Genomic DNA, 24470 nt, shown 5'->3' on the forward strand with positions numbered 1-24470 from the left:
TATCGTCCAAATAAGGAAATACCAAAACCCTATTCTCTGATTACAGAAAGAAGGGCACCGAGAACCATTGAAAAAAATTCTTGGAACTGAGGCTAGGCCAAACGGTAGAGCCACAAAACTGGTAATGCTTGTCTAAAAAGAGAATCTCAGACACTAAAAGTGATCTGGATGAATCGGAATATGCAGATACACATCCTGTAAATCTATTGTAGACATATAATGCCCTTGCTAAACAAAAGGCAGTATAGTCCTACAGTAACCATCTTGAATGTTGGTATCCTAACATAACGATTCAATAATGATAGATCCGGAACTGGTCTGAAGGAATTGACCTTCTTTGGTACAATGAAGAGATAAAATAAAACCCCAGCCCCTGTTCCAGAACTGGAACTGGCATAAATACTCCAGCCAACTCTACATCTGAAACACATTTCAGAAATGCTGAGCCTTTGCTGTGTTAACTGGGACACGGGAAAGAAAAGAATCTCTTAGCAGGAGGCCTTAACTGAAGCCAATTCTGTACCTTTCTGAAACAATGTTTCTGAAACCAGAGATTAAGAACGGAATTGATCCAAATTTCTTTGAAGAAAACGTAATCTGCCCCATACAAGCTGAGCTGGAATAAGGGCCGCACCTTCATAGGAACTTAGGAGCTGGCTATAGGTTTCTATAAGGCTTGGATATATTCCAAACTGGAAATAGTTTCCAAACTGATACCGCTCCTGAGGATGAAGGATCAGGCTTTTGTTCCTTGTTGTGAGGAAAGGAACGAAAATGATTATTTACCCTGGAAAGAAAGGGAAAGCAAAGTTGACTTAGAAGACATGTCAGCATTCCAAGTTTAATCCATAAAGCTTTTTTAGCTAAAATAGCTAGAGACATATACCTGACATCAACTCTAATGATATCAAAAGATGGTATCACCAATAAAATTATTAGCATGTTATAGAATAATAATAATGCTATAAAATTATGATCTGTTACTTGTTGCGCTAAAGCTTCTAACCAAAAAGTTGAAGCTGCAGCAACATCCGCTAAAAATATAGCAGGTCTAAGAAGATTACCTGAATAGTAGTACATTAGCAGGAGTAGAGACAGCCCCATAACCTTAGGGATTTTTGTCCCAAAAAACTCTAATCTGTCAGATGGCACAGGATATAATTTGCTTAAACGTCTAGAAGGAGTAAATAAATTACCCAAATTATTCCATTCCCTGGAAATTACTTCAGAAATAGCATCAGGGAGATAAAACACTTCTGGAATAACTACAGGAGATTTAAAAACCTTATTTAAACGTTTACATTTAGTATCAAGAGGACCAGAATCCTCTATTTCTAATGCAAATAACACTTCTTAAGTAAAGAACGAATAAATTCCATCTTGAACAAATACAAAGATTTATCAGCATCAACCTCTGAGACAGAAACCTCTGAACCAGAAGAACCATTATAAGTATCAGAATGATGATGTTCATTTAAAAATTCATCTGAAAAAAGAGAAGTTTTAAAAGACTTTTATGTATACTAGAAGGAGAAATAACAGACATAGCCTTCTTAATGGATTTAAAAAATAAAAATCTCTTATGTTATCAGGAACACTCTGAAAATTAGATGTTGACGGAACAGCAACAGGTAATGTAACAGTACTAAAGGAAATTTTATCTGCATTAATAAGTTTGACATGACATGCAATACAAATAACAGCTGGAGAAACAGATACCAAAAGTTTATAGCAGATACACTTAGCTTGGTAGCTCCAGCACTGTGCAGTGATTTTCCTGAAGTAACTTCTGACTCAGTTGCAACGTGGAACATCTTGCAATATGTAAAAGAAAAAAACAACATATAAAGCAAAATTGATCAAATTCCTTAAATGACAGTTTCAGGAATGGGAAAAAAATGCCAGTGAACAAGCTTCTAGCAACCAGAAGCAATAAAAAATAAGACTTAAATAATGTGGAGACAAAAATGACGCCCATATTTTTTAGCGCCAAAAAAGACGCCTAAATGCTTTTGGCGCCAAAAATGACGCCACATCCGGAACGCCGACATTTTTGACGCAAAAAACGTCAAAAAATGACGCAACTTCCGGCGACACGTATGACGCCGGAAACAGAAAAAAAAATTTGCGCCAAAAAAGTCTGCGCCAAGAATGACGCAATAAAATGAAGCATTTTCTGCCCCCGCGAGCCTAACAGCCCACAGGCAAAAAGTCAAATTTTTTTTTTTTTTAAGGTAAGAAAAAATGATTGAAACAAATGCATTTATCCCAAATATGAAACTGGCTGTCTGAAAAATAAGGAATGTTGAACATTCTGAGTCAAGGCAAATAAATGTTTGAATACATATATTTAGAACTTTATAAATAAAGTGCCCAACCATAGCTTAGAGTGTCACAGAAAATAAGATTTACTTACCCCAGGACACTCATCTACACGTTTGTAGAAAGCCAAACCAGTACTGAAACGAGAATCAGCAGAGGTAATGGTATATATAAGAGTATATCGTCGATCTGAAAAGGGAGGTAAGAGATGAATCTCTACGACCGATAACAGAGAACCTATGAAATAGACCCCGTAGAAGGAGATCACTGCATTCAAATAGGCAATACTCTCCTCACATCCCTCTGACATTCACTGCACGCTGAGAGGAAAACCGGGCTCCAACTTGCTGCGGAGCGCATATCAACGTAGAATCTAGCACAAACTTACTTCACCACCTCCATCGGAGGCAAAGTTTGTAAAACTGAATTGTGGGTGTGGTGAGGGGTGTATTTATAGGCATTTTAAGGTTTGGGAAACTTTGCCCCTCCTGGTAGGAATGTATATCCCATATGTCACTAGCTCATGGACTCTTGCTAATTACATGAAAGAAATAGTATTAACCCCTAATCTGCCCTCCCTAACATCGCCGACACCTACCTTCAATTATTAACCCCTAATCTGCCGACCGGAGCTCACCGCTATTCTAATAAATGTATTAACCCCTAAAGCTAAGTCTAACCCTAACACTAACACCCCCCTAAGTTAAATATAATTTTTATCTAACGAAATAAATTAACTCTTATTAAATAAATAATTCCTATTTAAAGCTAAATACTTACCTGTAAAATACATCCTAATATAGCTACAATATAAATTATAATTATATTATAGCTATTTTAGGATTAATATTTATTTTACAGGCAACTTTGTAATTATTTTAACCAGGTACAATAGCTATTAAATAGTTAAGAACTATTTAATAGTTACCTAGTTAAAATAATAACAAATTTACCTGTAAAATAAATCCTAACCTAAGATATAATTAAACCTAACACTACCCTATCAATAAAATAATTAAATAAACTACCTACAATTACCTACAATTAACCTACCACTACACTATCAATAAATTAATTAAACACAATTGCTACAAATAAATACAATTAAATAAACTATCTAAAGTACAAAAAATAAAAAAGAACTAAGTTACAGAAAATAATAAAATATTTACAAACATAAGAAAAATATTACAACAATTTTAAACTAATTACACCTACTCTAAGCCCCCTAATAAAATAACAAAGCCCCCCAAAATAAAAAATTCCCTACCCTATTCTAAAATACAAATATTACAAGCTCTTTTACCTTACCAGCCCTGAACAGGGCCCTTTGCGGGGCATGCCCCAAGAATTTCAGCTCTTTTGCCTGTAAAAAAAAACATACAATACCCCCCCCCCCCAACATTACAACCCACCACCCACATACCCCTAATCTAACCCAAACCCCCCTTAAATAAACCTAACACTACCCCCCTGATGATCTTCCTACCTTGTCTTCACCATGCCAGGTTCACCGATCCGTCCTGGCTCCAAGATCTTCATCCAACCCAAGCGGGGGCTAGACATCCACTGAAGAAGTCCAGAAGAGGGTCCAAAGTCTTCCTCCTATCCGGCAAGAAGAGGACATCCGGACCGGCAAACATCTTCTCCAAGCGGCATCTTCTATCTTCTTCCATCCGATGACGACCGGCTCCATCTTGAAGACCTCCAGCGCGGATCCATCCTCTTCTTCCGACGACTAGACGACGAATGACGGTTCCTTTAAGGGACGTCATCCAAGATGGCGTCCCTCGAATTCCGATTGGCTGATAGGATTCTATCAGCCAATCGGAATTAAGGTAGGAATTTTCTGATTGGCTGATGGAATCAGCCAATCAGAATATAGTTCAATCCTATTGGCTGATCCAATCAGATTGAGCTCGCATTCTATTGGCTGTTCCGATCAGCCAATAGAATGCGAGCTCAATCTGATTGGCTGATTGGATCAGCCAATCGGATTGAACTATATTCTGATTGGCTGATTCCATCAGCCAATCAGAAAATTCCTACCTTAATTCCGATTGGCTGATAGAATCCTATCAGCCAATCGGAATTCGAGGGACGCCATCTTGGATGACGTCCCTTAAAGGAACCGTCATTCGTCGTCTAGTCGTCGGAAGAAGAGGATGGATCCGCGCTGGAGGTCTTCAAGATGGAGCCGGTCGTCATCGGATGGAAGAAGATAGAAGATGCCGCTTGGAGAAGATGTTTGCCGGTCCGGATGTCCTCTTCTTGCCGGATAGGAGGAAGACTTTGGACCCTCTTCTGGACTTCTTCAGTGGATGTCTAGCCCCCGCTTGGGTTGGATGAAGATCTTGGAGCCAGGACGGATCGGTGAACCTGGCATGGTGAAGACAAGGTAGGAAGATCATCAGGGGGGTAGTGTTAGGTTTATTTAAGGGGGGTTTGGGTTAGATTAGGGGTATGTGGGTGGTGGGTTGTAATGTTGGGGGGGGGGGTATTGTATGTTTTTTTTTACAGGCAAAAGAGCTGAAATTCTTGGGGCATGCCCCGCAAAGGGCCCTGTTCAGGGCTGGTAAGGTAAAAGAGCTTGTAATATTTGTATTTTAGAATAGGGTAGGGAATTTTTTATTTTGGGGGGCTTTGTTATTTTATTAGGGGGCTTAGAGTAGGTGTAATTAGTTTAAAATTGTTGTAATATTTTTCTTATGTTTGTAAATATTTTATTATTTTCTGTAACTTAGTTCTTTTTTATTTTTTGTACTTTAGATAGTTTATTTAATTGTATTTATTTGTAGCAATTGTGTTTAATTAATTTATTGATAGTGTAGTGGTAGGTTAATTGTAGGTAATTGTAGGTAGTTTATTTAATTATTTTATTGATAGGGTAGTGTTAGGTTTAATTATATCTTAGGTTAGGATTTATTTTACAGGTAAATTTGTTATTATTTTAACTAGGTAACTATTAAATAGTTCTTAACTATTTAATAGCTATTGTACCTGGTTAAAATAATTACAAAGTTGCCTGTAAAATAAATATTAATCCTAAAATAGCTATAATATAATTATAATTTATATTGTAGCTATATTAGGATTTATTTTACAGGTAAGTATTTAGCTTTAAATAGGAATTATTTATTTAATAAGAGTTAATTTATTTCGTTAGATAAAAATTATATTTAACTTAGGGGGGTGTTAGTGTTAGGGTTAGACTTAGCTTTAGGGGTTAATACATTTATTAGAATAGCGGTGAGCTCCGGTCGGCAGATTAGGGGTTAATAATTGAAGGTAGGTGTCGGCGATGTTAGGGAGGGCAGATTAGGGGTTAATACTATTTATGATAGGGTTAGTGAGGCGGATTAGGGGTTAATAACTTTATTATAGTAGCGCTCAGGTCCGCTCGGCAGATTAGGGGTTAATAAGTGTAGGCAGGTGTCGGCGACGTTGTGGGGGGCAGATTAGGGGTTAATAAATATAACATAGGGGTCGGCGATGTTAGGGCAGCAGATTAGGGGTACATAGGGATAACGTAGGTGGCGGCGGTTTACGGAGCGGCAGATTAGGGGTTAAAAGTGTAATGCAGGGGTCAGCGATAGCGGGGGCGGCAGATTAGGGGTTAATAAGTGTAAGGTTAGGGGTGTTTAGACTCGGGGTACATGTTAGAGTGTTAGGTGCAGACGTAGGAAGTGTTTCCCCATAGGAAACAATGGGGCTGCGTTAAGAGCTGAACGCTGCTTTTTTGCAGGTGTTAGGTTTTTTTTCAGCTCAAACAGCCCCATTGTTTCCTATGGGAGAATCGTGCACGAGCACGTTTTTGATGCCGGCCGCGTCCGTAAGCAACTCTGGTATCGAGAGTTGCATTTGCGGTAAATATGCTCTACGCTCCTTTTTTGGAGCCTAACGCAGCATTTGTTTGAACTCTCGATACCAGAGTTAAATTTATGGTGCGGCCAGAAAAAAACCCGCGGAGCGTTAACAGCCCTTTTACCGCCGAACTCCAAATCTAGGCCTTAGCTTGGTATCATCTGCAAAAATAGAGATGTCGCTATTTAATCCTTGCTCCAAGTCATTTATAAAAATATTAAAAAGAACAGGGCCCAGTACTGATCCCTGGAGGACTCCACTGATTACCTTTGTCCAATCCGAGTATGATCCATTTACTACTACTCGTTGCTCCCTATATTTTATCCAGTTATTTTTTATTCATGAGTTAAATATTTTCAGCTATTCCCAGTCCCTTAATTTTGTGCATAAATCTCTCATGTGGCACTGTATCAAACGACTTTGCAAAATCTAAGTATATCACATCAACTGATTCCCCTTTATCTATATTTTTACTTACTTCATCATAGAATCTAATTAGATTAGTTTGACATGATCTATTTCTTATAAAACCATGCTGATTAGAACTCAATCTTGTTTACACGACTTTAAATATCTTCCCCACTATTGATGTCGGACTAACTGGTCTATAGCTTCCTGGATCATCCCTGCTTCACTTTTTGAAGAGTGGCACCACATCAGCTTTACGCCAATCCTGGGGTACCATGCCTGAGGAGTAGAGGTTTGTCTATAACAGTGCTAAATTCCCTTAACACCCTTGGGTGTATTCCATCTGGGCCTGGATTTTTATTTACCTTAATATTATCTATTTTTTTCCTGATATCCTCTATACATAACCCAGTTAATGGTATGGGCTGGCATGTTCTATTTTGTTCCAAAGTATCATCCAATGGCTCCTCTCTCGTGTATACTGAAGAAAAAAAACTGGTTTAGTACCTCAGCCTTCTCCCTGTCACTGTTAATCATGCTACCCTCCACGCATTTTAATGTACCTATATTGTCTCTTAGATTTTTTGCTATTTATGTACTTAAAGAACCTTTTAGGGTTAGACTTAGAATCCTTTGCAATTCATTTTTTGGCTAAATTGATTGCTTTTTTGCATGCTTTGTTACATAACTTATAAATATGGAATGTTGAGTCTGTACTATTTTCTTTGAATAATTTAAATGCCCTAAATTTCACTTAACACATTTTTATTTAGCCACACTGGCTTGGATTTTTTATTTTTAGAACCATATGGTATTTGTTGATATGTACCCTACCAGGATAATGGACATCCTCCTCTTACGCAAGCATGGTAGATGGACACTCTCTTAATACTCTATCACTGTTTAATGTCAAAATTGTCATTTGTTTTTCTGTTATGTCTACACCAAGCTTTAATAAAATTGCATCTTTAATAATAATAATAAAAAAAATAGCAATGGAAACAACATTTCTACCAGTATTTCTCTCTTTCTGGTGCGATTTCTCACTTCCCCTCATAACTGGTGTAAAACATGTTCTTTCTGCATTGGGTCTGCCAAGGTAGAGGAGGTACTGTTTATAAAAAAACAGTACTAATAAAATATTATGAAATAATAATAATATAATAAAACTGTAAGGGCACACAATGAACATAATTAGTATTACAACTCGTAAGATTAGTGTAGTGTTCCCCAGATGTGTGCACTGAAGAGCTACGGGCCTCAAAATTTTTAGGTTTAGATTTAAGCAAATGTATTTTCTCTTTACTAGATCACCCTGTCTGCATTTTTTGTTTTATGTCTGCTATGGTATCGCTTTTTCTTTAGTATTGAAGAAAAAAAAAAAACTTGTGGGTGTTAGAAAGGAACTTGTGGGCTGTGTTTTTCCAATTGTTGCAAAATTTGGATTATAAAGTCCAAAAAATGGATTCTGTGTTTATGTGGACATTTCTATAACAAACAATTTTTTACAGCTTCAAGTAAATACAAATTTAGATGATCAAGTGCCCGGTTTTTAAAAATGTGTTGTAAAAATACTTACCTTTTAATCTTGACAGCCGCTCCAGAGATTCCCCCGGTCGTCGCAAGCCTCTTCATACGTCAGAAATGGCTGATTGGTCATCCTCAAAACACGGATTCCCCCCCCCCCCCCCCCGGGGGAATCAGTGTCCGATTCAACGCTGTGATTGGAGGAAGCCAGATTCCTAATTTTAGACCCGGGAAGAGGCTTTGTGACTGGCGGGGGAAGCGATGCAGCAGCTGTCAAGATTAAAAGGTAAGTATTTTCACGACACGAGTGAAATGTAAATTTTTATTAATTAAGGTGCCCCTGTTTTTAATCAGATTTTTAAAAAACGGGCACTTTAGCATCAAAATTTACATTCTCTTTCAGCAATAGCTTGTCTGGCTTAAAGGACCAGTCAATGCAGTAGAATTGTATCATTAACAAGTGCATAATAAAGAGACAATGATTTAACACCTACTCTAAATTTCAAATAAACAGATTTTTTTTCTGACAAATTTATTTTTTCTCCCATTTTGCCGGCCCCTTGTATCATGTGACAGACATCAGCCACAGACTAGTATACGTATACCCTGTGAGCTTGTGCACATGCTCAATATGATCTTGTTCCCCAGAGTGTGTATATAAAAAGACTGTGAAAAACATTGATAATAGAAGTAAATTGGAAAGTGTCTTAAAACTGCATTCTCTTGCTGAATCATAAAAGTTTATTTTATTTTGACTTGAGTGTCCCTTTAAACATGTTTATTAAAGACTATGATAATATTTAGAGAGAGCAGACAGGATATTAAGGTACACAAAAAAAGGAATATCTATAGGTAGATCATGTTGTACCTTTAGGCATATCTGACATAAGGATTGGTTTTCAGATTGCAGAGAGAAATCAGCAAATTTGTCTGTCATTTATAAATTATGAAAAGAAAAAAAAAAAAAAGACAGAACAGATAATCCAGTCTGGTTTATATAAAATACTGCATACATAACTATTACAAAATTACTCAGATTTTAAACATTTCCATGTCCCGAGAATGCCCACACTTTAATAATAGATGATTATATTGCATTAAATAGGGACATGAAAGCCAAAATATTTATTTCATGATTCAGATAGGGCATGCAATTTTAAACAGCTTCCCAATTTACTTCTATTATCAAATTTGCTTCCCTCTCTTGGTATAATTTTTCGAAAGTATATCTAGGTAGGCTCAGAACCAGGACACTGCTGGGAGCCAACTGCTGATTGGTGGATTCACATGTGCCTCTTGTCATTGGCTCACCCATTGGCTCCAGTAGTGTATTGCTGCTCCTTCAACAAAGGATACCAAGATAATGAAGCACATTTTATAACATAGGTAAAATGTATGCAAGAAAAAAATAATTGGGTTTTATGTCCCTTTAAAAAGAGGTACAACTGATAAGCTACTCAAGTGGAGCACTGTAAAAACTTCGACATGGAAATGTAAGACTTCCTTAACCTCCATACTAGTTAGGAAATGTTTAACGCCAATATTTCTATAATGTCACGTTTGTAAGTTTAAAAATCTAGAATAGTTGAAAAATGTCATGCTCTAATTCTAAGACTAACGACCCTACACTACACCACTACGGTTTGTTTAACCCCCACAAGTGGAACACACAGTAGAAGTGCAGCTTGGGACCTCGGAGCACTGTTGGCCCTGAGTGGAAACCGCTGCTGATCCAATTAGTAGAGTTAGTTGCAGATCTTATAATATGTAAGAGTAGTGAACAGTAGAATTGGATTTCTATAATATTGATACACGTGATGGACTCCCAATGACATGTCATTACACAAAATACTGCAGACTGTGGAGTCCTAGCAGGGCATTAAGCGCACACTGCAGCTTTCTAACCTCTTCCACACACAAATAAAAATAAATATGTAGCTTACTCTGGGTCCTGCTTCTTGTGATTGTCACAGAACAGCAAACAGGAGAGAGGACGTCCGTTGTGTGGTTTCCACTCGTGCAGGCACCTAGGACATTCGGCCTTGTTAACACTGGAAACACAACAAGATATACACAAAGCCCATGTATACAACACACACTGACTTGGACTAAAGGTTCCTCTGCTTGGGAACTGCAGCAAAGTATGATTTATCATAACACAATTTAATATAACTAAAATAACCATGCAGAGACAATAAAACAGAGCAGTGACAGACAAGCAGTTTCACACATTCCATGAATGCTGGTACAAGTCTTCAAAACGGCCTTGAGTGCTTTAAAACATAGTGGACCCAATCTTATTGCTCTGTAGACCTCAGAGGTGGTCTTTAAGTCTGAACATACCTTCTAGGCCTCCAGTTGCCAACAAGTGACCAGACAAACACCAAACACAAATACACTCTTACCTTGGCTGATCTTGTCCTTCAATATAAATCTGCCAAAACTTTACGTAGCCATCATGGCTAGCAGTGGCCAGGACTGTTCCATCAGGAGAAAGAGCTCCCTCACTGACACGCTAAAAAAATCCAAAACTATATGTAAGTGTTGCACAAAACAAAAATGATTTTCTTTATCATGCACCTTTACAATTAACTTTTATAATATTTTATATACATGCATATCTTTTTCTTTTATTGGAATAGATTAAGACTGAATTCCGAAGAAATAAGCATAAAGAGAACATTTTGTAATACAAGGACATAAGTATAATTTGAGGATTTTAGTTTTGAAATGCAAAGCTGACAGGTAGATTTCTCAACAATAACAAAAAAATCTCAATTACTCTGAAATAACATAATTTATGCTTACCTGATAAATTTATTTCTCTTGTAGTGTGTTCAGTCCACGGGTCATCCATTACTTATGGGATATATTCTCCTTCCCAACAGGAAGTTGCAAGAGGATCACCCAAGCAGAGCTGCTATATAGCTCCTCCCCTCATATGTCATATCCAGTCATTCGACCGAAACAAGACGAGAAAGGAGAAACTATAAGGTGCAGTGGTGACTGGAGTTATAATTTTAAAATTTAGAACCTGCCTGAAAAAGACAGGGCGGGCCGTGGACTGAACACACTACAAGAGAAATAAATTTATCAGGTAAGCATAAATTATGTTTTCTCTTGTTAAGTGTGTTCAGTCCACGGGTCATCCATTACTTATGGGATACCAATACCAAAGCTAAAGTACACAGATGATGGGAGGGACAAGGCAGGAACATTAAACAGAAGGAACCACTGCCTGTAGAACCTCTCCCCCAAAACCAGCCTCCGAAGAAGCGAAAGTGTCAAATTTGTAAAATTTGGAAAAAGTATGAAGTGAAGACCAAGTTGCAGCCTTGCAAATCTGTTCAACAGAGGCCTCATTCTTAAAGGCCCAGGTGGAAGCCACAGCTCTAGTGGAATGAGCTGTAATTCTTTCAGGAGGCTGCTGTCCAGCAGTCTCATAGGCTAAACGTATTATGCTACAAAGCCAAAAAGAGAGAGAGGTAGCCGAAGCCTTTTGACCTCTTCTCTGTCCAGAGTAAACGACAAACAGAGAAGAAGTTTGTCTAAAATCTTTAGTTGCCTGTAAGTAGAACTTCAGAGCACGGACCACGTCTAGATTATGCAAAAGACGTTCCTTCTTTGAAGAAGGATTAGGACATAATGATGGAACAACAATCTCTTGATTGATATTCCTGTTAGAAACAACCTTAGGTAAAAACCCAGGTTTAGTACGCAGAACTACCTTATCTGAATGAAAGATCAGATAAGGAGAATCACAATGTAAGGCAGATAACTCAGATACTCTTCGAGCCAAGGAAATAGCCATCAAAAACAAAACTTTCCAAGATAAAAGCTTAATATCAATGGAATGAAGGGGTTCAAACGGAACACCCTGAAGAACTTTAAGAACCAAGTTTAAGCTCCACGGAGGAGCAACAGCTTTAAACACAGGCTTAATTCTAGCCAAAGCCTGACAAAAGGCCTGGACGTCTGGATGCTCTGCCAGACGTTTGTGTAAAAGAATAGACAGAGCTGAAATCTGTCCCTTTAGCGAACTAGCGGATAAATCCTTTTCTAAACCCTCTTGTAGAAAAGCTAATATCCTAGGAATCCTAACCTTACTCCATGAGTAACTCTTGGATTCGCACCAATATAAATATTTACGCCATATCTTATGGTAAATTTTTCTTGTCACAGGTTTCCGAGCCTGTATTAATGTATCAATAACCGAATCCGAAAACCCACGTTTTGATAGAATCAAGCGTTCAATTTCCAGGCAGTCAGCCTCAGAGAAATTAGGTTTGGATGGTTGAAAGGACCCTGAATTAGAAGGTCCTGCCTCAGAGGAAGAGACCATGGTGTACAGGACGACATGTCCACTAGGTCTGCATACCAGGACCTGCGTGGCCACGCAGGCGCTATCAGAATTACCGATGCCCTCTCCTGTTTGATCCTGGCTAGCAACGGAAATGGTGGAAACACATAAGCTATGTTGAAAACCCAAGGGGCTGCTAATGCATCTACCAGCACCGCTCCCGGGTCCCTGGACCTGGATCCGTAACAAGGAAGCTTCGCGTTCTGGCGAGATGCCATGAGATCCAGATCCGGTTTGCCCCAACGACGAATCAGTTGAGCAAATACCTCCGGGTGAAGTTCCCACTCTCCCGGATGAAAAGTCTGGCGACTTAGGAAATCCGCCTCCCAGTTCTCTACGCCTGGGATGTGAATCGCTGACAGGTGGCAAGAGTGAGACTCTGCCCAGCGAATTATCTTCGAGACTTCCAACATCGCTAGGGAACTCCTGGTTCCCCCTTGATGATTGATGTAAGCCACAGTCGTGATATTGTCCGACTGAAACCTGATGAACCTCAGCTTTGCTAACTGAGGCCAAGCCAGAAGAGCATTGAATATTGCTCTCAATTCTAGAATGTTTATTGGGAGGAGTTTCTCCTCCTGAGTCCACGATCCCTGAGCCTTCAGGGAATTCCAGACTGCTCCCCAGCCTAGAAGGCTGGCATCCGTTGTTACAATCGTCCAATCTGGCCAGCGAAAGGTGACAACCACCAGAGAAGCAAATCTCTGGTCTCCTGGTCCAGATTTAGCAAAGGGGACAGATCTGAGTAATCCCCGTTCCATTGACTGAGCATGCATAGTTGCAGCGGTCTGAGATGCAGGCGCGCAAATGGCACTATGTCCATTGCCGCTACCATTAAGCCGATTACCTCCATGCACTGAGCTACCGATGGGCTTGGAATGGAATGAAGGACACGGCAAGCATTGAGAATCTTTGATAACCTGGACTCCGTCAGGTAAATCTTCATCTCTACAGAATCTATAAGAGTCCCTACAAAAGGAACCCGTGTGAGTGAATGGAATGTACACTGAGCGCCAGCTATATAAGACCCTTAGCTCTAATATATTGACCCCTAGCGGTCAGAAATGTATGGAGAATCAGAAGAAATAATATCAAAGCGCCAAACAACACTGGCAGGGTCTGGGTGGTGTATTTTGAGTGTTAATCAAGTATAAATTGTAGAACAATGTGACATTTTTAAGACACTTTATTATAATAAACAATTTAAAACAGTATAAGAATATAAAACAATGTTGGTTTAAAACAATGTTACATTAAAAACAAATAATCAAGGATCCAAGATTTTACAAAGGATGACAAAAATACAAAGGATGACAAAAATACAATACAATATTTATAGACTAAAATGTCGGCCTATGAGCGTGATACAGCAGTATAATATATAACTGATGTCTGTAAATGAAGGTGTTTACTTAGTGTTAGATGTTTACTTGATATTGAAAGGTGTGTTCCTAGTATTGAGATGCATATACGATAGATAAGCAGGTTGGTGAAAAATAAGTGTCAAAATCAAAATCTTAAAAATAATAATGTAAACTTGACAAATAAACAATGTGAAAGAACTGTTCAAAAAAAGGATAAGCAGAGAACAGTGTAAACAAAAAAATTTTTTTTTTTTTTTTTTTTTTAAATGTTTCCCAAAAGGAAGTCCAAACTGTGTTCGTTAAAATGTCAATAAAAAGTGAATCAGCAGTTTCCAAAAATGGTGAAAATTTATCCAGTGAGGTGCAAAAAAATATAAAAATGTATCCGGTGAAAAAACGATTACAAAACCAGAAAGCAAGTAGTTAAAAAGTAGTAAAAAAGGAGAAAGTCTGTTCAAATTTGTGTTGGTTAGTCACACAATCCAAACGAATATTAAATGTGGGTGTGGGAGTTTTCTCCAAAGTTGAGGGAACTAATGTGTCTTCAAAAATAGATACAACTTGTTGCAGATGAAAATCCTTCTGCCAAAAAGAAAAACAACAATAGTGTAGATGGTTTTTTTAAAATTAGTATTATCAGAATGTCACTCACCAGTCGACGCGTTTCGGTCATCCACTGACCTTTATCAAGACTGGTTTTTTAGTGTTGTTGGGGTCTTTATATACCTTATTTTGTGATTGTTCAATTATTGTGTGTACCGGAAGTGCTCCTTGCCACTTCCGGTTTCGCGTTACTCAAATTATCCCTATATTTTTTGGTTACCGTATGTCCATTATAAGTCTTTATTTTCTGTCTGCATATTTGTTTTGCTCTTTGCCTGTCTTGTCACTTATCCCTTTCTTATATATATGTGCTTCGATATATTGGTCTTAAACTCATAGACCTTTCTGATTGGCTAGGTGGGGGGCGGGCTTTAGGGTTTGAATATTCTGTTATCCCAGGTGGTATTATTGGTAACCAAGGTATCTGGACGCTATAAGTGATATAAGTTGTATTGCACATATCGTAGTAATACAAAGTATAACCCAAGTTTTTCTAAAGATTCACACAACAAATCACAGGTTGTTTTTATGTATCACCATCGGCACTAAAGAAAATGCAGTATCTTGATCTCTCTCATAATAATAGCAACCAATAGAAATCTCTAGAATTTCACACACCCTTTAATTGAACCAATCGCTAAGGAGTATGGACGCCTCAGACATCCATGAAACTGGTTAGCGTCCAGTCACCTTGGTTACCAATAATACCACCTGGGATAACAGAATATTCAAACCCTAAAGCCCGCCCCCCACCTAGCCAATCAGAAAGGTCTATGAGTTTAAGACCAATATATCGAAGCACATATATATAAGAAAGAGATAAGTGACAAGACAGGCAAAGAGCAAAACAAATATGCAGACAGAAAATAAAGACTTATAATGGACATACGGTAACCAAAAAATATAGGGATAATTTGAGTAACGCGAAACCGGAAGTGGCAAGGTGCACTTCCGGTACACACAATAATTGAACAATCACAAAATAAGGTATATAAAGACCCCAACAACACTAAAAAACCAGTCTTGATAAAGGTCAGTGGATGACCGAAACGCGTCGACTGGTGAGTGACATTCTGATAATACTAATTTTAAAAAAACCATCTACACTATTGTTATTTTTCTTTTTGGCAGAAGGATTTTCATCTGCAACAAGTTGTATCTATTTTTGAAGACACATTAGTTCCCTCAACTTTGGAGAAAACTCCCACACCCACATTTAATATTCGTTTGGATTGTGTGACTAACCAACACAAATTTGAACAGACTTTCTCCTTTTTTACTACTTGCTTTCTGGTTTTGTAATCGTTTTTTCACCGGATACATTTTTATATTTTTTTGCACCTCACTGGATACATTTTCACCATTTTTGGAAACTGCTGATTCACTTTTTATTGACATTTTAACGAACACAGTTTGGACTTCCTTTTGGGAAACATTTAAAAAAAAAAAAATTTTTGTTTACACTGTTCTCTGCTTATCCTTTTTTTGAACAGTTCTTTCACATTGTTTATTTGTCAAGTTTACATTATTATTTTTAAGATTTTGATTTTGACACTTATTTTTCACCAACCTGCTTATCTATCGTATATGCATCTCAATACTAGGAACACACCTTTCAATATCAAGTAAACATCTAACACTAAGTAAACACCTTCATTTACAGACATCAGTTATATATTATACTGCTGTATCACGCTCATAGGCCGACATTTTAGTCTATAAATATTGTATTGTATTTTTGTCATCCTTTGTATTTTTGTCATCCTTTGTAAAATCTTGGATCCTTGATTATTTGTTTTTAATGTAACATTGTTTTAAACCAACATTGTTTTATATTCTTATACTGTTTTAAATTGTTTATTATAATAAAGTGTCTTAAAAATGTCACATTGTTCTACAATTTATACTTGATTAACACTCAAAATACACCACCCAGACCCTGCCAGTGTTGTTTGGCGCTTTGATATTATTTCTTCTGAACCCGTGTGAGTGGTAACAGAGAACTCTTTTCCACGTTCACTTTCCACCCATGCGACCACAGAAATGCTAGAACTATCTCTGTATGAGACGTTGCATTCTGAAAACTTGACGCTTGTATCAGAATGTCGTCTAGGTACGGAGCCACCGCTATGCCTCGTGGTCTTAGTACCGCCAGAAGTGAGCCCAGAACCTTCGTAAAAATTCTCGGGGCCGTGGCTAACCCGAAGGGAAGAGCCACAAACTGGTAATGCCTGTCTAGAAAGGCAAACCTCAGGTACCGATAATGATCTTTGTGAATTGGTATATGAAGGTAAGCATCCTTTAAGTCCACCATGGTCATATATTGACCCTCTTGGATCATGGGTAGGATGGTTCGAATGGTTTCCATCTTGAACAATGGTACCCTTAGGAATTTGTTTAAGATCTTTAAGTCCAAGATTGGTCTGAAGGTTCCCTCTTTTTTGGGAACCACAAATAGATTTGAGTAAAATCCTTGTCCCTGTTCCGATCGCGGAACTGAGTGGATCACCCCCATGATTAAGAGGTCTTGTACACATTGTAGAAATGCCTCTCTCTTTACTAGGTTTGTCGATAACCTCGAAAGATGGAACCTCCTTTGTGGAGGAGAGGATTTGAAATCCAGAAGGTATCCCTGAGATATAATCTTTAACGTCCAGGGATCCTGCACATCTCTTGCCGAAGCCTGGGCAAAGAGAGAAAGTCTGCCCCCCACTAAATCCGTCTCTGGATAGGGGGCCCTGACTTCATGCTGTCTTAGGGGCGGGAGTAGGCTTTCTGGCCTGCTTGCCCTTGTTCCATGACTGGTTGCCTTTCCAACCTTGTCTGTAACGAGCAGTAGTTCCTTCCTGTTTTGGAGCGGAGGAAGTCGATGCTGCTCCTGCCTTGAAGTGACGAAAGGCACGAAAATTAGACTGTTTGGCCTTTGGTTTGGCCCTGTCCTGAGGAAGGGCGTGGCCCTTACCTCCCGTAATGTCAGCAATAATTTCCTTCAAGCCGGGCCCGAATAAGGTCTGCCCTTTGAAAGGAATGTTAAGTAGTTTAGACTTGGAAGTTACATCCGCTGACCAGGATTTAAGCCAGAGCGCTCTGCGCGCCTGTATGGCGAATCCGGAATTTTTAGCCGTAAGTTTGGTTAGATGTACTACGGCATCTGAAACAAACGCATTAGCCTGCTTAAGGGTTCTAACTTTGCTCAAGGCCTCATCCAACGGCTCTGTGCGAATCGCCTCTTCCAGAGACTCAAACCAGAATGCCGCTGCAGCCGTGACAGGCGCAATGCATGCAAGAGGCTGCAATATAAAACCCTGTTGAACAAACATTTTCTTAAGATAACCCTGTAATTTTTTATCCATTGGATCTGAGAAAGCACAGCTATCCTCCACCGGGATAGTGGTACGCTTGGCTAACGTAGAAACTGCTCCCTCCACCTTAGGGACCGTCTGCCATAAGTCTCGTGTGGTGGCGTCTATAGGGAACATTTTTCTAAATATCGGGGGAGGGGAAAAAGGCACACCGGGTCTATCCCACTCCTTACTGATAATTTCTGTAAGTCTTTTTGGTATAGGAAAAACGTCAGTACACACCGGTACCGCATAGTATCTATCCAACCTACACAATTTCTCTGGAATTGCCACAATGTCGCAATCATTCAGAGCCGCTAATACCTCCCCTAGTAACACACAGAGGTTCTCAAGCTTAAATTTAAAATTTGAAATTTCTGAATCCGGTCTCCCCGAATCAGAACCGTCACCGACAGAATGAAGCTCACCGTCCTCATGTTCTGCAAGTTGTGACGCAGTATTAGACATGGCTCTCGTGTCATCAGCGCGCTCTGTCCTTAACCCAGAGCAATCGCGTTTGCCCCTTAATTCGGGCATATTATATAATACTTCTTTCATAACATTAGCCATATCATGTAAAGTGATTTGTAAGGGCCTAGATGTACTAGGTGTCTCAATCCTACGCATCTCCCGAGCGGGAGACGCAGGTACTGACACGTGAGGAGAGTTAGGCGGCATAACTTCCCCCTCGTTGTCTGGTGATAGCTTCTTTATCGGTACAGATTGACTTTTATTCAAAGCAATATCAATACAATTGGTACACATCGTTCTATTGGGCTCCACATTACTAACAAGCTAGGAAATCACTTTCAATAAGTTTTACAAGCAATATAAAAAACGCTGCAGCACTTCAAAAATACAGATATAATTAAACAATTCTTAACAAGAAGTGTACTATTAGCAGAGGATTGCGCCCATTAGCAAAAGGATGATTAACCCCTCGATACCCAAAACGGATAAAACAGATATCAAGATTTAACGCTTTTAATCAGTCAGCACACTGTCACAGATCTGCTGTGACTGATTACCTCCCTCACAAATGAAATTTGCAGACCCCTGAGCTCTCTAGAGACGTCCTGGATCAAGGAGGAAGAAGCAGAAAGACTGTGCAATAATTTTAACTGCGCAACAAGGCGCTAAAACAAGGGCCCTCCCACTCCAATCACAACAGTGGGAGCCCTGATATAACGGTTTCCATGCAGAAAAATATGTTAGCCATGTGGAAAAAATCATGCCCAAAGCGATTTATCACCAAAGTACCTCACAAAAAACGAATAACATGCCAGTAAACGTTTTATTAAAAAATAACACTTTTCAATGTCATGCAAAGCTATCACTAAGCCTGCTACCAGTCGCTACCACTGCAGAGAAGGCTTAAGTATTATTTCAGTGTTAACAGTATTTTCTCAGTCAAATTCTAGTCCCTAGAATATAACTCGACTGCGCATACATTTATCAGCCTGATACCAGTTGCTACTACTTAATTTAAGGCTGTACTTACATCATACGGTAACAGCAGTACTGCACATACCTCATTTGCGGAGGACCCCGCATGCTATTCCCAGTTTCTGAAGTTACCCCACTCCTCAGAATGTCGAGAACAGCCAGTGGATCTTAGTTACGCCTGCTAAGATCATAGAAAAAAACGCAGGCAGTTTCTTCTTCCAAATACTGCCTGAGATAGAAAAACAGCACACTCCGGTGCCATTTAATATAACAAACTTTTGATTGAAGAATAGTTAAGTAAAAACTCCAGCTCCTCTCGCGACCTCCTCCTTTGTTGAGAGTTGCAAGAGAATGACTGGATATGACATGTGAGGGGAGGAGCTATATAGCAGCTCTGCTTGGGTGATCCTCTTGCAACTTCCTGTTGGGAAGGAGAATATATCCCATAAGTAATGGATGACCCGTGGACTGAACACACTTAACAAGAGAAATTATGTTTTCTCTTGTTAAGTGTAGTCAGTCCACGGGTCATCCATTACTTATGGAATACCAATACCAAAGCTAAAGTACACGGATGAAGGGAGGGACAAGGCAGGAACCTTAAACAGAAGGAACCACTGCCTGAAGCACCATTCTCCCAAAAATAGCCTCCGAAGAAGCAAAAGTGTCAAATTTGTAAAATTTTGAAAAAGTGTGAAGTGAAGACCAAGTTGCAGCCTTGCAAATCTGTTCAAAAGAGGCCTCATTTTTAAAGGCCCAGGTGGAAGCCACAGCTCTAGTAGAATGTGCTGTAATTCTTTCAGGAGGCTGCTGTCCAGCAGTCTCATAGGCTAAGCGTATTATGCTACGAAGCCAAAAAGAGAGAGGTAGCCGAAGCCTTTTGACCTCTCCTCTGTCCAGAGTAAACGACAAACAGGGAAGAAGTTTGACGAAAATCTTTAGTTGCCTGCAAATAGAACTTCAGGGCACGGACTACGTCCAGATTATGCAAAAGTCGTTCCTTCTTTGAAGAAGGGTTAGGACACAGTGATGGAACAACAATCTCTTGATTGATATTCCTGTTAGTAACTAGCTTAGGTAAGAACCCAGGTTTAGTACGCAGAACTACCTTGTCTGAATGAAAAATCAGATAAGGAGAATCACAATGTAAGGCAGATAACTCAGAGACTCTTCGAGCCGAGGAAATAGCCATCAAAAACAGAACCTTCCAGGATAACAGCTTGATATCAATGGAATGAAGGGGTTCAAATGGAACGCCTTGAAGAACGTTAAGAACTAAGTTTAAGCTCCACGGCGGAGCAACAGTCTTAATCCTAGCTAAAGCCTGACAAAAAGCCTGAACGTCTGGAACTTCTGCCAGACGTTTGTGTAGAAGAATAGACAGAGCAGAAATCTGTCCCTTTAACGAACTAGCAGATAAGCCCTTTTCTAAACCCTCTTGTAGAAAAGACAATATCCTAGGAATCCTAACCTTACTCCATGAGTAACTCTTGGATTCGCACCAATATAAATATTTACTCCGAAAAGCCACGCTTTGATAGAATCAAGCGTTCAATCTCCATGCAGTCAGCCTCAGAGAAATTAGATTTGGATGGTTGAAAGGACCCTGAATTAGAAGGTCCTGTCTCAGAGGCAGAGACCACGGTGGGCAGGACGACATGTCCACTAGGTCTGCATACCAGGTCCTGCGTGGCCACGCAGGCGCTATCAGAATCACTGAAGCTCTCTCCTGTTTGATATTGGCAATCAAACTAGGAAGCATCGGAAATGGTGGAAACACATAAGCCATGTTGAAGACCCAAGGGGCTGTCAGAGCATCTATCAGCACCGCTCCCGGGTCCCTGGACCTGGATCCGTAACAAGGAAGCTTGGCGTTCTGGCGAGACGCCATGAGATCCAGATCTGGTTTGCCCCAACGATGAATCAGTTGAGCAAAGACCTCCGGATGAAGTTCCCACTCCCCCGGATGAAAAGTCTGGCGACTTAGAAAATCCGCCTCCCAGTTCTCCACGCCTGGGATGTAAATCGCTGCCAGGTGGCAAGAGTGAGACTCTGCCCAGCGAATTATCTTTGAGACTTCCAACATCGCTAGGGAACTTCTGGTTCCCCCTTGATGGTTGATGTAAGCCACAGTCGTGATGTTGTCCGACTGAAATCTGATGAACCTCAGAGTTGCTGAGGCCAAGCTAGGAGAGCATTGAATATTGCTCTTAATTCCAGAATATTTATTGGGAGGAGTTTCTCCTCCTGAGTCCATAGTCCCTGACCCTTCAGGGAGTTCCAGATTGCGCCCCAGCCTAGAAGGCTGGCGTCTGTTGTTACAATCGTCCAATCTGGCCTGCGAAAGGTCATCCCCTTGGACAGATGTGGCCGAGAAAGCCACCATAGAAGAGAATCTCTGGTCTCTTGATCCAGATTTAGCAGGGGGGACAAATCTGAGTAATCCCCATTCCACTGACTTAGCATGCACAATTGCAGCGGTCTGAGATGCAGGCGCGCAAATGGTACTATGTCCATTGCCGCTACCATTAAGCCGATTACTACCATGCACTGAGCTACTGACGGGTGTGGAATGGAATGAAGGACACGGCAAGCATTTAGAAGTTTTGATAACCTGGCCTCCGTCAGGTAAATTTTCATCTCTACAGAATCTATAAGAGTCCCTAGAAAGGGAACCCTTGTGAGTGGTAATAGAGAACTCTTTTCCACGTTCACCTTCTACCCATGCGACCTTAGAAATGGCAGAACTATCTCTGTATGAGACTTGGCAGTTTGAAAACTTGACGCTTGTATCAGAATGTCGTCTAGGTACGGAGTCACCGCTATGCCTCGCGGTCTTAGTACCGCCAGAAGTGAGCCCAGAACTTTTGTAAAGATTCTTGGAGCCGTAGCTAATCTGAAGGGAAGAGCTACAAACTGGTAATGCCTGTCTAGGAAAGCAAATCTTAGGTACCGATAATGATCCTTGTGAATCGGTATGTGAAGGTAGGCATCCTTTACGTCCACTGTGGTCATGTACTGACCCTCTTGGATCATGGGAAGGATGGTTCGAATAGTTTCCATTTTGAATGATGGAACTCTTAGGAATTTGTTTAGGATTTTTAAGTCCAAGATTGGTCTGAAGGTTCCCTCTTTCTTGGGAACCACAAATAGATTTGAATAGAATCCTTGCCCGTGTTCCGTCCGCGGAACTGGGTGGATCACCCCCATTAGTAAGAGGTCTTGTACACAGCGTAGAAACGCCTCTTTCTTGATTTGGTTTGCTGATAACCTTGAAAGATGAAATCTCCCTCGTGGAGGAGAAGTTTTGAAGTCCAGGAGATATCCCTGAGATATGATCTCCAACGCCCAGGGATCCTGGACATCTCTTGCCCAAGCCTGGGCGAAGAGAGAAAGTCTTCCCCCCACTAGATCCGTTTCCGGATAGGGGGCCCTCTCTTCATGCTGTCTTAGGGGCAGCAGCAGGTTTCTTGGCCTGCTTGCCCTTGTTCCAGGACTGGTTAACTTTCCAGCCCTGTCTATAACGAGCAACAGCTCCTTCCTGTTTTGGAGCGGAGGAAGTTGATGCTGCTCCTGCCTTGAAGTTACGAAAGGCACGAAAATTAGACTGTTTGGCCTTTGATTTGGCCCTGTCCTGAGGTAGAGCATGGCCCTTACCTCCCGTAATGTCAGCAATAATTTATTTCAAGCCGGGCCCGAATAAGGTCTGCCCTTTGAAAGGAATATTAAGCAATTTAGATTTAGAAGTCACGTCAGCTGACCAGGATTTAAGCCATAGCGCTCTGCGCGCTTGGATGGCGAATCCGGAGTTCTTAGCCGTAAGTTTGGTTAAATGTACGATGGCATCAGAAACAAATGCGTTAGCTAGCTTAAGTGCTTTAAGCTTGTTCATAATTTCATCCAATGGAGCTGTGCGAATGGCCTCTTCCAGAGACTCAAACCAGAATGCCGCCGCAGCAGTGACAGGCGCAATGCATGCAAGGGGCTGTAAGATAAAACCTTGTTGAACAAACATTTTCTTAAGGTAACCCTCTAATTTCTTATCCATTGGATCTGAAAAGGCACAACTATCCTCCACCGGGATAGTGGTACGCTTAGCTAAAGTAGAAACTGCTCCCTCCACCTTAGGGACCGTCTGCCATAAGTCTCGTGTGGTGGCGTCTATAGGAAACATTTTCCTAAATATGGGAGGAGGGGAAAAAGGCACACCAGGTCTATCCCACTCCTTGCTAATAATCTCTGTAAGCCTTTTAGGTATAGGAAACACGTCAGTACACACCGGTACCGCATAGTATCTATCCAACCTACATAATTTTTCTGGAATTGCAACCGAGTTACAATCATTCAGAGCCGCTAATACCTCCCCTAGCAATATGCGGAGGTTCTCAAGCTTAAATTTAAAATTAGAAATCTCTGAATCCAGTCTCCCTGGATCAGATCAGTCACCCACAGAATGAAGCTCTCCGTCTTCATGTTCTGCAAACTGTGACGCAGTATCTGACATGGCTCTCACCTCATCCGTGCACTCTGTCCTTAACCCAGAGCTATCGCGCTTGCCTCTTAATTCTGGCAATTTAGATAATACTTCTGTCATAACAGTAGCCATGTCTTGCAAAGTGATTTGTAAGGGCCTCCCTGATGTACTTGGCGCCACAAAATCACGCACCTCCTGAGCGGGAGGCGAAGGTACTGACACGTGAGGAGAGTTAGTCTGCATAACTTCCCCCTCGTTGTCTGGTGATAATTTCTTTACATGTAAAGATTGACTTTTATTTAAAGTAACATCAATGCAATTAGTACACAAATTTCTATTGGGCTCCATATTGGCCTTTAAACATAGTGAACAAAGAGAGATTCATCTGAGTCAGACATGTTTAAACAGACTAGCAATGAGACTAGCAAGCTTGGAAATACTTTTCTAAATAAATTTATAAGCAATATAAAAAACGCTACTGTGCCTTTAAGAAGCACAAAAAGCTGTCACAGTTGAAATAACAATGAACCAAAATAGTTATAGCAACCAATTTTTCACAGTAAATGTATTAAGTTAGCAAAGGATTTCACCCACCAGCAAATGGATGATTAACCCCTTAATACCCAAAAACGGATAACAATTTAATAATTAACGTTTTTAACACAGTCAAAACACACTGTCACAGGTCTGCTGTGACTGATTACCTCCCTCAAAATGAATTTTGAAGACCCCTGAGCTCTCTAGAGACGATCTGGATCATG

The 24470-nt window shown here is 40.1% G+C and overlaps 1 protein-coding gene across 1 annotated transcript in view; it reads right to left on the bottom strand.

Moving 5' to 3' along the window:
* The window catches only part of EDC4 (enhancer of mRNA decapping 4), a 425877-nt gene that overhangs the window by 338526 nt on the left and 62881 nt on the right, over positions 1 to 24470 (bottom strand). Inside the window, exons 8-9 of the mRNA XM_053715906.1 lie at positions 10527 to 10636; positions 10065 to 10172 (exon numbers count right to left, since the gene is read on the bottom strand). Of these exons, the coding sequence (XP_053571881.1) occupies positions 10065 to 10172; positions 10527 to 10636 (218 nt within the window). The remainder of the gene's footprint in view (positions 1 to 10064; positions 10173 to 10526; positions 10637 to 24470) is intronic.

Source organism: Bombina bombina, chromosome 1 (genome assembly GCF_027579735.1).
Source record: "Bombina bombina isolate aBomBom1 chromosome 1, aBomBom1.pri, whole genome shotgun sequence".
NCBI lineage: Eukaryota > Metazoa > Chordata > Amphibia > Anura > Bombinatoridae > Bombina > Bombina bombina.